General features: G+C 36.4%; 1 protein-coding gene across 1 annotated transcript; it reads left to right on the top strand.

Annotated features, from left to right (window-relative positions):
- The first annotated feature begins 281 nt into the window (after nucleotides 1-281).
- On the top strand, nucleotides 282-14552 carry LOC102227897 (coronin-6-like). The gene is made up of 11 exons (XM_005813077.3): nucleotides 282-521; nucleotides 4933-5132; nucleotides 8409-8531; nucleotides 10081-10210; nucleotides 10826-11004; nucleotides 12053-12172; nucleotides 12265-12369; nucleotides 12601-12746; nucleotides 13167-13224; nucleotides 13634-13861; nucleotides 14210-14552. Exons 2-11 carry the CDS (start codon nucleotides 4935-4937, stop codon nucleotides 14330-14332), a joined length of 1410 nt encoding a protein of 469 aa, XP_005813134.1. The 5' UTR covers nucleotides 282-521; nucleotides 4933-4934; the 3' UTR covers nucleotides 14333-14552.
- Nucleotides 14553-15055: the final 503 nt, after the last annotated feature.

The following is a 15055-nucleotide window of genomic DNA, read 5'->3' as shown; positions in this document are numbered from 1 at the left end:
CTTTATTTAAATTGAGTTAAATAAATGTAGCATACTTTAACTTTTCCACACACATTCAATGGCATGAAAAGTTGTTGCATCAGTTTTATTCATGTAATTCTAACAGTTGGTTTTAACAGTGTATCACTTATTCAGCCCCTAATAGCCAGGGGGCATCAGTGATTGACCTCTGGTCGGTAGTGTCCGCCGTGAACGCACATCCTCCCCGCCCCTATGTTCGCGTTTTCCCGTACTGACGGAGCCTGTTCTAAAATAGACGGTAGCCCACCCTCCCACCGTCCTCCCACCGTCCTGTCCTGCCTGCTCTGCCCCGGCGCTGTCTCCCCTCTTTCTCTCCCCCTGCCGAGGAGCGTCGCGCAGTCACCCAGTGCGTCCCCTCGCCAGGACTCCGCACTTCAGGACAGCGGACCGCGGGACTTCATATAACTCATAAGCCATCAAGAGGAAGAGGAGAAGGAGAAGAAGGAGGCAACACCGCAGAAGAAGTTCTCGAGGGAAGAGGGGACTCCCCAAAACCTGAGGTGAGCTGCGTGTCGGTGTTTGCTGCATTGGCGTTAGAGGTGCGTCGGGTTATTTATTGCTGTGCGTCCTGACGCATGGAGACAGAAAGGACTAGGCACTCAGACTCTGCACTGCTGCCATTTCTTTAGTGCGTTTTGCAGGTAGATCAACCGACCTCTGACGCCCTTCACCTCTAAGAATTATGTGTCGGTGTTTATGCGTGTTTGCGCAGGCTGTAGGCAGCGGCTGTTTAAATTTACTGCCTGTTCATTAGCGGCAGAGCGCCACAGGGGCCGCCGCCTGCTTTCTGGGACTATTTGGGACGTTGCAGGCAGGTGGGAGGAGCGGGGCCTCCGGGTGGGACGCATCAGTTTGTCATGTCTATATTAGGAAAGTGGCCGTGTCATTCTTTCGCTCTGTGCCATGCGCAGCACTCACACACCCGGGAACAGGGCTATCTCATTAACCTGCACAAGATAGTAGACAGTTTTCTGAGTTTTTCTCCCCCACTTATGTATATGTCATTCACACATAATGACTGAAAAGGCCAAAACAGCGCACTTTTAAAACAAACTGTTGGAGTGTAACCGGTACAAGCTTGACAGGCAGCGTTTGAAATTTTATTTTTATTTTATGAAATGGACATGCAAAATACCAGCACCATTAATAGTTTGCAAACAACAGGATAATAACGTGCATTAATTCAAATTTCTCTGCCTTCACATGTATTTTAAACCAACAGCTCAATCCCAATCCTTGTAAAAGAGACATTTCATGGCTGCACTCTTTAATCTACAAACATTTATTTGGGAGCTTCTGCTGCTTCCGTTGTTGGCAGTAGAATCACAAACGCACCTAGCTAACCTCATGAAACCAAACATGGTAGAAAAAAATTAAAAAGAATTGATTTACTGAAATAGTAACAAACTTTTTAAAATTACATTTACTAACATTAGAGCTGACATGTAGTTCATTGGTTAATACTGCCTCAGAGTTAAGCAGCGAAGCTAGTTGGCTAGTTTGACATTAGCTTAGCTGTTGCTAAGCTACTTCAAGCTAAATACAAACTTAGGTTCTTGCTCCAAATCAGAGATTTGTTGTGACTTGTACATTATTGATATATTCATTCATATGTCACCCAATATGAACACATTAGCCTAGGATTATTTTAATCCAAATAAATTAGGCATTGAATGTTTATAATTTTCTGAACCACTATAACCAGCAGTCCAGAAAGTTATATGCTCTATAAAAAATGAAATGATTGTAATGTCTTATATTTATTACACTCCAAAAATCCCTTTTTTCAACAGTCCAGCTATAACATTGTTAAAATATAGAAAAAACATAAACGCAAACACAGTTTGAAGGGGCGGCTCTGGGGGCCCTGAACGCCCCACAGTTGGCAGTCTGGAATGTAAATCTCTAGATAAAGTAGAACTTCTAGGAAAGCAGCTAGAGCTTTCTGTCCTCTCATCACTCCTGTCCAGTCATGTCTCCCCTCCTCTCTGAGGTCATTTCTGGATTATGTTCTACTGTGAAGTCAACCAACATCTCAGTTTCAGTCGACTCTCTTCAAGGCTTTATTATAAGAAACACATTTGTGCTGTACATTCTCCTAAAGTGTCTTTATTTTTTGGACATTGACTGCTTGTTGACCTATTTTCCAGTCCATGTCACAGAATATTCCCCAATTAGTAATTCAGAATAAACAGGAGTAGGCCCAATATGATCACTGAGAAAAAGATTTGTACTTCATAATCAAAATGTTATTTAAAACAATTTTACAACCACTTTGCAGTTCTGTTCTTTTCTATAAGTGCGTTACTTCAAGTCAGTGGTGATGAAATTTATTTTGTGTTTTATCCAGCCAAAGTAATTGGATCAAACTGTTATTGAGACAGGCTGACAGCAATTAGTGATTAAATAGTGTTAGTTGCATGGTTTGTAAAATAATGCTGCTTGGGTGTTTGAGTTTTGGAGCTACTTTCTACCAAAACGTTTAAAAGGTCTGGGATTAAAGTGGCTTGACAAGCAAAAATCTGTCCTCTCAAAATAATCTGGGGCGAAAAACCAGAGTTCTTTAGCCAAAGTAAATCTACAAAGACCTTTAAAAATAAAAAAATATTGACACTTTAAAAAATTAGAGTAAAGAGCAATAAGGAGCATCTAAAATAGTCATCTTCTTTATTTTAGATTTAATTTTAACCTTTGACCTTTGTGCAGCCATAACATATTGTCATACTGTCATCAGGAAAACATCCAAACAGATGTAGATTTTTATATTCTGAGGCCTCTGCCAACTTTTATCTTCTCTATCCATATTATGTGTGTTTGCTTTTGATGTTTTGATAGCACATAGTGTTTGCTGGGACAATCAACTATTAATATCTTCTCTGTTATACAATATCCCCTGTGTTTTGGAGGATTAGAGATCTGCTGTCTGCCGTGGCCACAGGACAGCTACTTGTCAGTCAACAAACGGAGCTAAAACATGCAGATGGGCTGTTATTTCATGTAACTAACACACACTCAGGATTATTTAAAGCTGCTTCTGTTAAACAATGGCAAACGCAGAAGATGTTTCTGAACTAACAGGCAACAAAATGAAAATACTAAAAAAAATACTTTTAAAATAACTTACCTTTTTTTCTTTAAGGTCTACACAGAGTATGTAAAAATAAATTATTTAATTGAAACTTTAGATTTAATTTCACGAAAACGGCAGTAGCTTTTAATATTTGTGGAGAAACTAAAATCTCTTCTTAGAAAAGAATCAAACTAAAGTGTTTTGAAGAATTTGTAATCAGTGCAGAATAATACAAAAACAACCTTAAATGCAAACAAGTAGGAGAGTTTCCATCTTTAAAACTGAGTGTTTTTGTTATTTAGTTTTGGTTAAAGTAGAACAATCTTGCTCAGGTTTGATTAGAATCACAATTATATTGAAGATTTCAGTCTAGATTCCTTAACCCTAGAATCTTCCTATGCATATTTCTAAGACCTTAAACTATTTAACAAAATGTGTCTCACAAACTTGTTGTCTAAAATCATACTCTTGTATTCTGCCCTCTAGTGGGTGGATCTAATTATTACAGGTGACCAATGCCAGTTTATCCAAAGGTAGTTCATCCTTTAAGAAGTAATATTCACATATTATTACAAAGTACTTTTTTGTTGGTTACAAGAAAAAAAATGGTTAATTTATGTTTTTACCATACACATTTCTTACTTTACTAAGACTTGAATACATTGGAATAAATTTTGATTAGAATTTATATTTTGAAACTTCTTTTAAAAAAAAGTATGATTTTCTTATTCCTTTTTTGTGGCATGAGAATTTGAAGGATTTAATAACCATGAAACAGTTTGTAGGTTTATCTAGTTCCAATGAAAACTACACAACTGGTTATTTACCAGCTGCAGTTTATGTTCATCTGATCTGCAAGAAAAACAAGTTGCCTGAAGGACAAACATTTTCGTAGAAAGATTATAGACAAAGACCAGATCTTCTGTATTATTCAATAGCAAAACAGAGGTCACTTTTGACTTAAAAGAAAACGATTCACACAAATTGTGAAGCACGGACCTGGAAGAGTCATGGCTTAGGGAAGCTTTAGGACCTGACTATTTTACCATCAAGGAATCCACCATGAATTTAAATTCAAATTCAATTTAAAAATTCTTTATCGATCAAAATATTTAATTAATTAAAAATTAAATATAATTTTATTGTGTATCACAAGTTGAGATATCAGAAAATTAGGCTGAAGTAGAACTGGACCTTTTAACATTTCATGTTTGTTATGTTTGGAAGCTAGGACGAGGTAGAAGCTCAAGTAGACAAAGAACCCTTAACAGCTTTTATTCATAACTCGCTCAGCAGTACAGTAACATCAAGTATTCCTTTCCTCCATCTTATATCTTCTTCTTCTCCTCTCTTCTCTCTATCCTATTCTCGTACACCACCTAGTGGTAGACACAACAATGTTGAAATCCACTAACGACTTGTCGAAACTAAGAAATGGACATTCCTGGACCGAGTAGAAGCTCAGGACTTTGAAGGAGCAGTGTTACATACTTTCCAGGCACATTGTGCCATTTTATAGCACAATCAAGCAGGTATCACCTTGAGTTGTTGTTTTATATCAAACATGCATTAAAAGATATTTGACATAGTAATAAGAGTCCCAATTATGAACACAATGTAATGTTAAACTTATAGCCTTCGCCTTCATATTTGTAGCATAGTAATTTCCTTCACAAGTCAGACCAGACTTTGATGTGGAGTTGCTGTAAGCTTTTCTGCCACATCTTATAACTTGAGTATTGATTTATTTTTGTTTAATGAAAGTTTCTATTTCTCTCTGCTCATCCTTAACCTTTCCTCCTCTCTCTTCTTCCCTCATTGTGCTTCCACCTCTTGTCCAGTCATGAGTCGCAGCATCGTGCGGCAGAGTAAGTTTCGCCACGTCTTCGGGCAGGCGGTCAAAGCTGAGCAGGGTTACGATGACATCCGCGTCTCCAAGGTGACGTGGGACAGCTCCTTCTGCGCCGTCAACCCAAAGTTCCTGGCCGTCATCGTTGAGTCGAGTGGAGGAGGAGCGTTCCTCGTCCTGCCGCTCTCCAAGGTCAGCTGTGGGTGGAAGGATTTAATGTTGGTGTTTTGAAGTTAACTATAAAGCCATACACATTGGATGTTATTGATGTAAATGATTAGAAATTCAATGTTTTATTAATAATACTGTAGGTTTTATAGTTTCTTTGTCATTCTTTACTTAAGTACTGTAATGAGATTTCCGTTATTTACTTCATTTTAAGGTGATGTAGTAAATCTGTTTTGGATAATTTATTGGAAACAAAAACACGTTCTTAACCTTGAAACTTGAAATTTTGAATTAAATATAAAGTACAGTGACAGATGACAAATTACTGTAATTACATTAGGGATATGTACATAATTTTTAAGGTTAATAAAAATAAGTTCTTAATTATGAAATTCACAATAGCTGTGCCACACTTCACCCTGATTGTATTTCTCTTGATTATCTTTTTGTTATATAACAGCTGCTGGTAAATTTTAATACGTTTCATGGATGATTTACATTTTTAACTGAATTTCTGTTTTATGGTTATTTACCATAGAAATAAAAAGACAAATACACATTTTTTCCTCAATGTCTGAAGATAAATCAGACCAAACTTCTTTTGCTTTGGGTGATAATTACCAAAATTATTGATATTTGTTAAATGCCAGAAAACTTATTGAGAATATTTTTAGAGACTTTTTTTTGTAGCTTTCTTCAAATTCAGAAGTTTATATACATTTCGTCAGTACCAGGGATACTCTGACTTTCAATCAATTATCAAGTTTATTCACTCGATTTAACAAATTGTATCATTAAAAGTACAAACAGATTCTGTTATAATACATGAGTGAAAAGAAGGCAGAAAGTAGAGAAATATTTTTCAATACAGAATAAATCTCTCATGGCTGCATACATTAAATTAACACGATATGTTGCAAAAAGTGTGTAATTTTCTTCATTTTTAGACTTGTCATTAGATTTTGAGAACATGATCGCGATTCATCTTCACTCCACTATGACTAAACTTGTATTAAATGTTCAGTTTTTGTAACAAGACTCAGCAGAAGAGGCTTTAGATGTTTAAATGTTGTTTCAAGGTTGAATTTCTCGTAGTATTCAGCTACTCCAGGCTCCAGTCATTCATGACAAAACGTTCAGCAAGCAGTTGTGTGGGGTCAAATATTTGTTTTGACCCCAAATGTTTGAAATACACAGAAAAGTCAATATCTCCTCCTTTAAGGTTGGACCTGGAAGGTAAAAGCAACGACTAAGGCCAGAGCGAGAAAATAAGTACGTCGGTTTTTAAAATAAACTGGGGATTATTACAAAAGCTTGTCCTTTAAAAAAAATAAAATAACAACAAGGAATGCTGTTTTGTTACATTTCGTCTATCATATTGTACTTATTTTCTAAAAAAAATAATTATATATATATATATATATATATATATATATATATATATATATATATATATATATATATATATATATATATATATATATATATATATATATATATATATATATATACTGTATATATATAAATGTCTAGATTTACAGCAGTTGTACAACATTAAAGTGTGTTTAAATTTATCATGGTACATTTTTATGCTCCTATGATACTGATAGTTTTTATTATTTGTATGAAGTGAATAATCCATAACTTTTGTATTGTGAGTTAAAACACAACAAAAATGCTACAAAATAACAAATATTCTGATCAATTAACCAGCTGCCAGCTTGCTTTAAAAATAAAAAAACAAAGAGCGACAATATTTTCATAATTGAAAAATAATAATCAAAATAATAAATAATTGTTGTGCATACCTGTAATTATGAGTTTATTTTGAACAATATAAATAAATTATTCATATTTAAATAAAAGCAGTTAGATTGTATGAAATGTTTTTATTTTATGCTAATTCTACCAGCCTGTTAAATCATGATAGTTTCTTTTTTCTAATATTTATAAACTTTTTATTATTATTATTTTTGGTCTTTTTACTGTTGGTTATTATACCCTGAGACTTTTGTACCTGCTCTTCCTAACAGTGCTCCAGTAATCATAAATATGTGAAGAAATTATTTGAGCTGAGTTTTTTAGTCTTCATAGCAGGTAGTAAATTGATTAATAATGTTGGCATACAGTGTTTTAAAATCTCTAAGGCTTCATAATTTTAAGTATTTGGCCAAAGTAATTTGTTGCCTTTTAAACTTCTATAAGTTTTGCAACATTTGAAAGCAAAAGTATGAATCATAAGATTTCTCTTGTTTACTTTTAGCAAGGAAAATTGTAAAATATTTTTGAAATTTGTGAAAAAGAGTTTAAAAATGCAACGTAATCTCCAGCGTTTTCGAACTCACTGAAAAGTCGTGGGGAACAGTCGTGCTATTTATACGCCGCAGGGCGATCTTCATCCTCCCTCTCCCCCCCAACAGGCAACAAGAAAAACTCCCCTTTCAGCAGCTTGTCATTCGATCTATTAATACGCCTCGCTGAGCGTGTGTGTGTCTGTGGAGCCAGAGATATTTCTAATGCTCATACATGATAAGAAACACATTTTTGCATTTCTTTTTCCTTATTCAATCTGTTTATTTTTGTACAGTAAGAGGACACTATGATACAATGTTTATCCAGAATATGCTAGTTAGCATACTTTACCTGGTTAGCAGGCTAAAGTAAGAGAGAGCGACTCATTAATGCTTTCATCATCAGTGTGCTGCAGCATGCAGTGCTAATACTGTAGTGTCATGTATATATATATAGAGCTTAAAATGATCAGTTTCTCTGATTTTACTCTTTATGGGTTTATGTTTGAGTAAAATGAACATTGTTCTTTTATTGTATAAACTACTGTCTCTGAAATTACAAGCAAATATTTTGTATTTATTTACAGAAAATGAGAAATGGTCAAAATAACAAAAATGATGCAGTGCTTTCAGACCTCAAATAAAGCAAAGAAAACAAGATTATATTAATTTATAAACAGCAATACTAATGTTTTAACTCAGGGAGAGTTCAGATACTTGGTGGAACAACCAGGAGTTTTTAATGGGGTTCAGTTCAGTGGTCTCTTCATTTTTTTTAAAAACTGTATTTTTTCAAAGCTGTTGCACTGAACCCCAACATAAATAATCTAAATAAAATATAAATAAAAACTGAATTGAATTGTTTTCTGTAAAGGCTAGAATTTTCTCTTTAATTATATTCATTTTTGCTTTATATTTTGGCTAAAGGAGTTGAAGAAGGCAGCTATTTTATAATATTCTTTCTAAAATGCCACCCTGCACGTGTCAAACTCTGCCCTTGGTGCTGCAGACAGGCCGTGTGGATAAGAACTACCCGCTGGTAATCGGCCACTCTGGACCCGTCCTGGATATCGACTGGTGCCCTCATGACGACAACATCCTAGCCAGCTGCTCAGAAGACTGCACAGCAATGGTAAGTACCATTTCTTTATCCTTCTCCTGTGTTAATGCTTTTGTGTGAATAAATCATGGATTTAAATGGTTGCTTTGCCTTTCTTTGACAGACCTGCTGTAGCTGAGCCTGGCTGCTGAGTAAAATGTCTGATTTCAACGTCCTTCTTGATACCTCTTTACAGCCTTCAGGGTTTTAAACAGCTGCTACAATCTTTCTAATAATTCTGGGTTCAGTTTCACTTCAGCTGTCAGAAGCGAACAAAATGAAGCATCTGAAATATCAACATTTCTTCAGAATGTTGAATAATGACGTTCTGATCACCTATATGTGATTTTAGACACTATAAGTGGGATGAAATATGTGGAATGTCATATTTTCTCCACCACAGACTGCATTTTAACTGCAGCTCATTAAAAACGTAAAAGGTCTTTTCTAGCTTTTTTTTTTCATATTACTTGAATTTCTCAGTAATGTTTTCCTTTAAAAGGAGGTGGAAGGATGGAGGAGGAGATAGCGGGTTAGGAGTTTTGTCTGTTGGGATTCATAAGAAAATCTATCAGAACGAAAATTTTATCAAAGATTTCTGATCATAGATCTAATAATTACATTATACTGTCCAAAACCTTGATTTGTTTCTTTGGTGAAAGCACCATGATATAAACAAAACACGCTTTAACTGGAATTTATTGAACATTATTTTCCACAAAAGATATTTTATATCAAACTCTGCATCAGAGCAGACAAATTACAACTTAATCTCAAATGTTTTCATTTTTAAATATTAAATATTCTACCAGAGTGGTTTAAGTCTGTGTGCACATGTCCTGTTGTAACATTTATTGTTGTAAATCGGCAGCTTGTTTCAACATATGTGCATCGCAGCACCTGTCACTGATCCGCCCACTCGGTCATGTCACGGCTGCAGGAATCTGTGCGATGTGAAGACTAAATTGCTTCTTCTTTTCTGGCAGCAGCTGCATGGACGCTGTTTAAGTATGCGTGTGTGTAAGAGTGTTTTGTGTGTGTGTGTAGGTGTGTGTGGGCTTTGTTTATATCAAACAGCACACAGACAGACAGTTGCAGCTGTTACTGTAGTGGATTTGCAGAAAGGCCAAAACTGTGAAGTCATTCTCCTTATTTCGGGTCATTGCTCCAGCAAACAGCTCTTTAGAGAGAGTTAATGTGTGTGTGAGTGTGTGTTTTAGTGAGAGTGTTGTCCAGTAGTTCAGTCATCAACTTGGCACCATCACAAACCAGGATTAGTGTTTTTATTGGGGTAATTTTTGGTTCTAAGACTTACAAAGCTGGATTACTTTTTACCTGGCTCTGTCGCCATGGCATCCTGTCATGCTGGAAACCCCAAACTCTTCTGGAAATCTTTTTATACAGAAAAATAAATAAATGAATGAAATTTTATTTTATATTTTGCTGTACTATTGTGACAACAATAAAAGAGATGATGAGAACTATTTATTACATCTTTGTTAGGTGACAAATCGTAAATGTGCTAGCTATGAGCTAGCTTTGCAGATCACAGCGAGACCAAAATACTCTCTTTCTTTTCCAGGTTTGGCAAATCCCAGATCACTCCCTGACCCGTCCCCTGTCCGATCCCATTGTGGTGCTGGAGGGTCACTCCAAACGGGTTGGCATCGTCAGTTGGCACCCCACCGCACGCAACATCCTCCTCACTGCCGGTGGGTTTCACCAACAGAGAAAAAGATCTTCATTAGGCAGCAGACGTGAGCAGAGTGCCTGACAACTATACTCAAATAAGAGTAGCAGTGCTTCAAAATAAAATGACTCAAGTAAAAGTAAAAAGTAGTCATCCTATATTTTAAATTGCATCATCAGTCAGAACAAAATCTAAAGTTAAGTGGAAATTTTGGTATTTTAAGGACCAAAATGGCAATAATTCATGTACAAAATCAGGCAAAAGAAATGTTTCCAAATCAGTTTAATAAAAAGTCAATAAAAATCTTATGAAACTTTTACAAAAACTGCAGGTGTGTGTCTGTGTCTGGTAAATTTTTACATGTTTGTTTTTCCATTCAGTGGGTAGAGAATATAGACATTTTACTCAAGTGAGAGTAACAATACTTCAAAATAAAATTACTCTTCTAAAAGTAAAAAAGCACAGCGTAGTTAAAATACTCCTAAAAGCATTTTTTTTTTAAAGTTACTGAAGTAAATATAATGCAATAAATGTAAGTAGTTATCGTCCAGCTCTGAGTCGCAGTAATGTGCTTGAACCAGAAAAGGCGTTGTGAAGATGACTAAAATCTTTCTTTTCTGACTCTGTCTGCTTCCAGGAAGTGATAATCTGATAATAATCTGGAACGTGGGAACAGGCGAACCTCTCATATCCATGGACGACCACCCGGACCTCATCTACAGCGTCAGCTGGAACCGAAACGGCAGCTTGTTTTGCACCACCTGTAAGGACCGACGCCTGCGTGTCTGTGACCCCCGGAAGAGGGAAGTGGTGGCGGTGAGTGAGCAAGTACTAACCGATTAAACCTTTTTACATTTTGACATCTAACAGCCACAAACTTCAATGTGTTTGGTTGGGATTTTATTTGACTATGTGACCAAAACTGTGTGGTGTATGTTTATATAATAATAATAATAATAATAATAATAATAATAATAATAATAAAAAAATCTTTTTGATAAATAAAAAGTGTCAAACATAGCCAGAATTCATTTTGGAGTAGAATGTCCCACAGTTACAAGTTATATAGAATATAAAGTCTTTATTGTCCTGCAAAAGGGAAAGTGAAACAAAAGGTGTAGGTTCACACAAAAAAGTGAATAAAGTGTTAAAACCAATATATAAAAAACAAGATTATTATTATTATTATTAATAATAATAATAATATACTGTACAAAACTATAACAGAAAATACTGTGCTTTATTAGAAATAATAATCCAAGGGATGTGCAACTGAGTCACTTTTTCAAAAATGTAAATAATGTAATATTAAACACTGAAAAAGTCAGATTATTTACAATACAGTATATCAGTTCAGAAAATGGTGTTATTTAAAATCAGAGTACGTGATTGTGCAAACACCAGCATGTATGTAAATACTTTTAATATGATTGAAAGCTAGCAAAGAAAATCTAAATATATAAAGACTTATATAAATATATTTAAATTTCTTGGGACTTATATGACTCTGACATAAGTCAGTTTTGTTCACCCACTTTTTATCTGCTGCTTCTACTTTTGAGATTCCCTCATATCAGGTAGCAGCCTTCGAAAATATCACTGTGTGCACCAAAGTTAGACAGAAGTCAAACATTTTTTTAATTTGGTGTTGAAACTATAAAAATCTACTGGGATCTCTTCCTTTTCTAAGAGCGAAATTCTGTCTCGATGTTTCCAACGAGACAGAAATCTAATAAGTCTTTACGTAGATAAAATAAATTTAGGCTTTTTGTTGATGTGGATAGAAAATCAGACTTTAATACAGATTTATTTTTGTTCTTGAAAAGGCTTCTGTTGTCTCATCTTTCCTTGTGCTTTCTTACAGGAACGTCTGGCTCCACATGAAGGCATCCGACCAATGAGAGCCATCTTCATTAGAGACGGAAACATTTTCACCACCGGATTCACCCGGATGAGCCAGCGAGAACTCGGCCTCTGGGATCCGGTAACAAACACCTTCCAAAGTGTCTGTATCAGAAGGCAAAGGACGACAAGTTGATCATATTTCACCTTTTGGCTGTTTTTTACTCTGGTTAGACAAACTTTGAAGAGCCCATAGCGCTTTTGGAGCTGGACACGAGTAACGGAGTGTTGTTACCGTATTATGACGCAGACGCAAACATGGTCTACTTGTGTGGGAAGGTAAGCTGGTTTATTCTTTTAAATCATATAAGAACACAGTTTCTTTAAATTCAGCTCATTTTAATTCATCTATAAACTGAAAAAGGTCCTATTTATGATAAGATGAATCTAATCATATGGAAACTTCTACATATAAAGCATTGAATGCAGCTTCTTTTGTAAATATGTCCTATATTTCTGGCTCCGATTAGGAGAGTGAGTTGTTTTGGTTTAGAGGGTTTTTTCGTGCAGGGGGACAGTAGTATCCGTTACTTTGAGATCACGGAGGAGCTGCCGTACGTCCATTACCTCAGCACCTTCAGCAGTAAAGAGCCACAGAGAGGGATGGGCTTCATGCCAAAGAGAGGTGTGGACGTCACCAAATGTGAGATTGCACGGTAAGGCACTCATGACTGACGCTCCAGCGCTTTTTTAAAAAGTGAAAACATGCGACTTTCTACATTTTTTATAAAGAAAATGGTTTGTGGAGGCTGGACTAAATTAAACTTTGAAGTTGTGTTTTCTCTATTATTTCTTTGTTTTCTCCCTTCTCTGTTATCATCCCCTAAAGTAAATTTTATTCTACTTACAAGTTGTTTCAACACACCTTGATGCAGTTAACATATAAAGGACAAGGCTTTTATTCATTCTGAAATATTTTTTCCTCTAGCTGAGACTCTGAATTTCTGTTACATCACGAACGCTCATTTCTGCAAATCGTTTGTCACCATCCTTAAATAGAAATCAAAGTGTAAACAAACACGAGGCTGATGGATCGCTCTGCTTTTCCTGTTTGTCATTCCTTTATTCTTTCCCAGGTTATACAAGCTACTCGACAAAAAGTGCGAGCCCATCACCATGACAGTTCCTAGAAAAGTAAGTAACCCTAACTCTAACCCCTTTTTTGTTAATTATATGAATTATTGTCATTTTTCATCCATTAGATACCAACCTTTCCACTTAACTTTAATTTGCTCCATCTGATGATGTAATGTTTTAATATTAAATGATTGATAACTTAATCAGTTACTCAGTAGACTTGAGTAGACTTTATACCAAATACTTTTTCCACGAGTAATTTCTTGGATGGCTACTTTTTACTTTTACTTGAGTGAAAATACGTTGAAGTGGTGATACTTTTACTTGAGTCTTAATTTTTGGGACTCTGCCCACATATGTTGGCAACATAGGAAACAATGTGACAGCAGGGATCTACAGTTTACTGTTCAAAACAAGAACAGACTAAAATATCTCTCTTCTTCTTGCTTGACTTTGTGTGGGCCAGTCGGACCTCTTCCAGGATGACCTTTACCCTGACACAGCAGGGCCTGATCCCGCCATGGAGCCTGAAGAGTGGCTGGACGGCCGTGACGAAGATCCCATCCTCATCTCCATGAGGGACGGCTACGTGCCGCCGAAGAGCCGAGAGCTCAAAGTGGCGAAGAAGAACGTGCTGGACTCCAGACCCACCACCAGACGCAGCATGTCCGCCTTGGACACCAACAGCTTGCCTGTAAGTTTTGGACATGTTGAGCATCCAAAGCTCAATCTGCTGATTTGTTCGTTTTCACAGAAATGATTGGGATTCATATCATTCTGCTGCATTAACAGTATTTGCTCGAACTTCATCTAAATAAATGTTTTTACATTTATATGGCTTTTAAAACATTTCCCTCTCTGTTGAACCTTTTTCTTGTTGTGCACAACTTTTCCCTTCAAAGCACCCATCTCTGTTTTGGTTTAGTTTCTCACTACCCTTGACCTTTTTTCCCCTTCTTTCTTTATCATTCTCCCCCCTTTCATCACTTTCTGTTTTCCTTTTTCCCTTTGTTTCCCTTCCTTCCTGTTTCCTCCTGTCCAGCCTCAGCTGCTTGAGAGGCTACTGGAGGAGATTCAGAATCTGAAGGCCACAGTTTTGTCTCAGGAGAAGCGGATCTGCGACTTGGAGAATAAGCTTTCCCAGTACACCAACGGTACTGCCTGATGTGCATGGGAACACATCAGTTAAAGAACTGGTCTGAATTTCAGAATCACTGTTATTATAGAAATGCATTTTCACTGCACTGGCAAGAAATCACCCTTCTGAGAACTTCAGCCATTTTGCCTCCTTGAACATATTGTTAAATAATGCAAATAATTTGTTAATCAAATTCCAGTCAAACTCAGAGGCTTTGTGGCCATTTCTGCAAACTTTCTAATCCGAGTTTGAAAAGAATGTACCGTAATGGCAAAGGCATTGCATTTGTGAAGTCATAGCTTTATTGATTTGAATGGACTGAAAACTGTGGAGCTGTGGGACTGTGCAATTGAAGGACATAGGCAAGTCAGATGTGAGGAAAAAAAGTTAGCAATGTGTAAAGCACAGGTGTCAAACTCCAGTCCTCAAGGGCCGCTGTCCTGCAGTTTCTAGATGTGCCACAGGTACAAAACGCTGGAATGAAATGGCTCAATTACCTCCTTTTTGTGTAGATCAGTTCTCCAGAGTCTTGCTAATGACCTAATTATTCTATTCAGATGTGGTGCAGCAGAGGCACATCTAAACGCTGCAGGACTGTGGCCCTTCAGGACTGGAGTTTGACACCCGTAGTTTACAGAGTTTAACAGAAAAAGATGGCAGCGCATGGGTACGCAGCGGCTCGGGGGCTCTTAGCTTTTCATTCTTTCATTCTTCCCCCCAAAAATAAAAATAAGTAAAGAGAGCAAAAGG

This window comes from Xiphophorus maculatus, chromosome 11, assembly GCF_002775205.1.
Source record: "Xiphophorus maculatus strain JP 163 A chromosome 11, X_maculatus-5.0-male, whole genome shotgun sequence".
Classification (NCBI taxonomy): Eukaryota; Metazoa; Chordata; class Actinopteri; order Cyprinodontiformes; family Poeciliidae; genus Xiphophorus; species Xiphophorus maculatus.
The sequence above is the reverse complement of the archived record's forward strand: the minus strand, read 5'-3'. Positions and strand labels throughout refer to the sequence as shown.

Coding starts and splice junctions, on each gene's coding strand:
- LOC102227897 (XM_005813077.3), top strand. CDS start 4,935: ATGAGTCGCAGCATCGTGCGGCAGAGTAAGTTTCGCCACGTCTTCGGG. Junction 8,532..10,080: donor CAGAAGACTGCACAGCAATG/GTAAGTACCATT, acceptor TTTCTTTTCCAG/GTTTGGCAAATCCCAGATCA. Junction 10,211..10,825: donor CAACATCCTCCTCACTGCCG/GTGGGTTTCACC, acceptor GTCTGCTTCCAG/GAAGTGATAATCTGATAATA.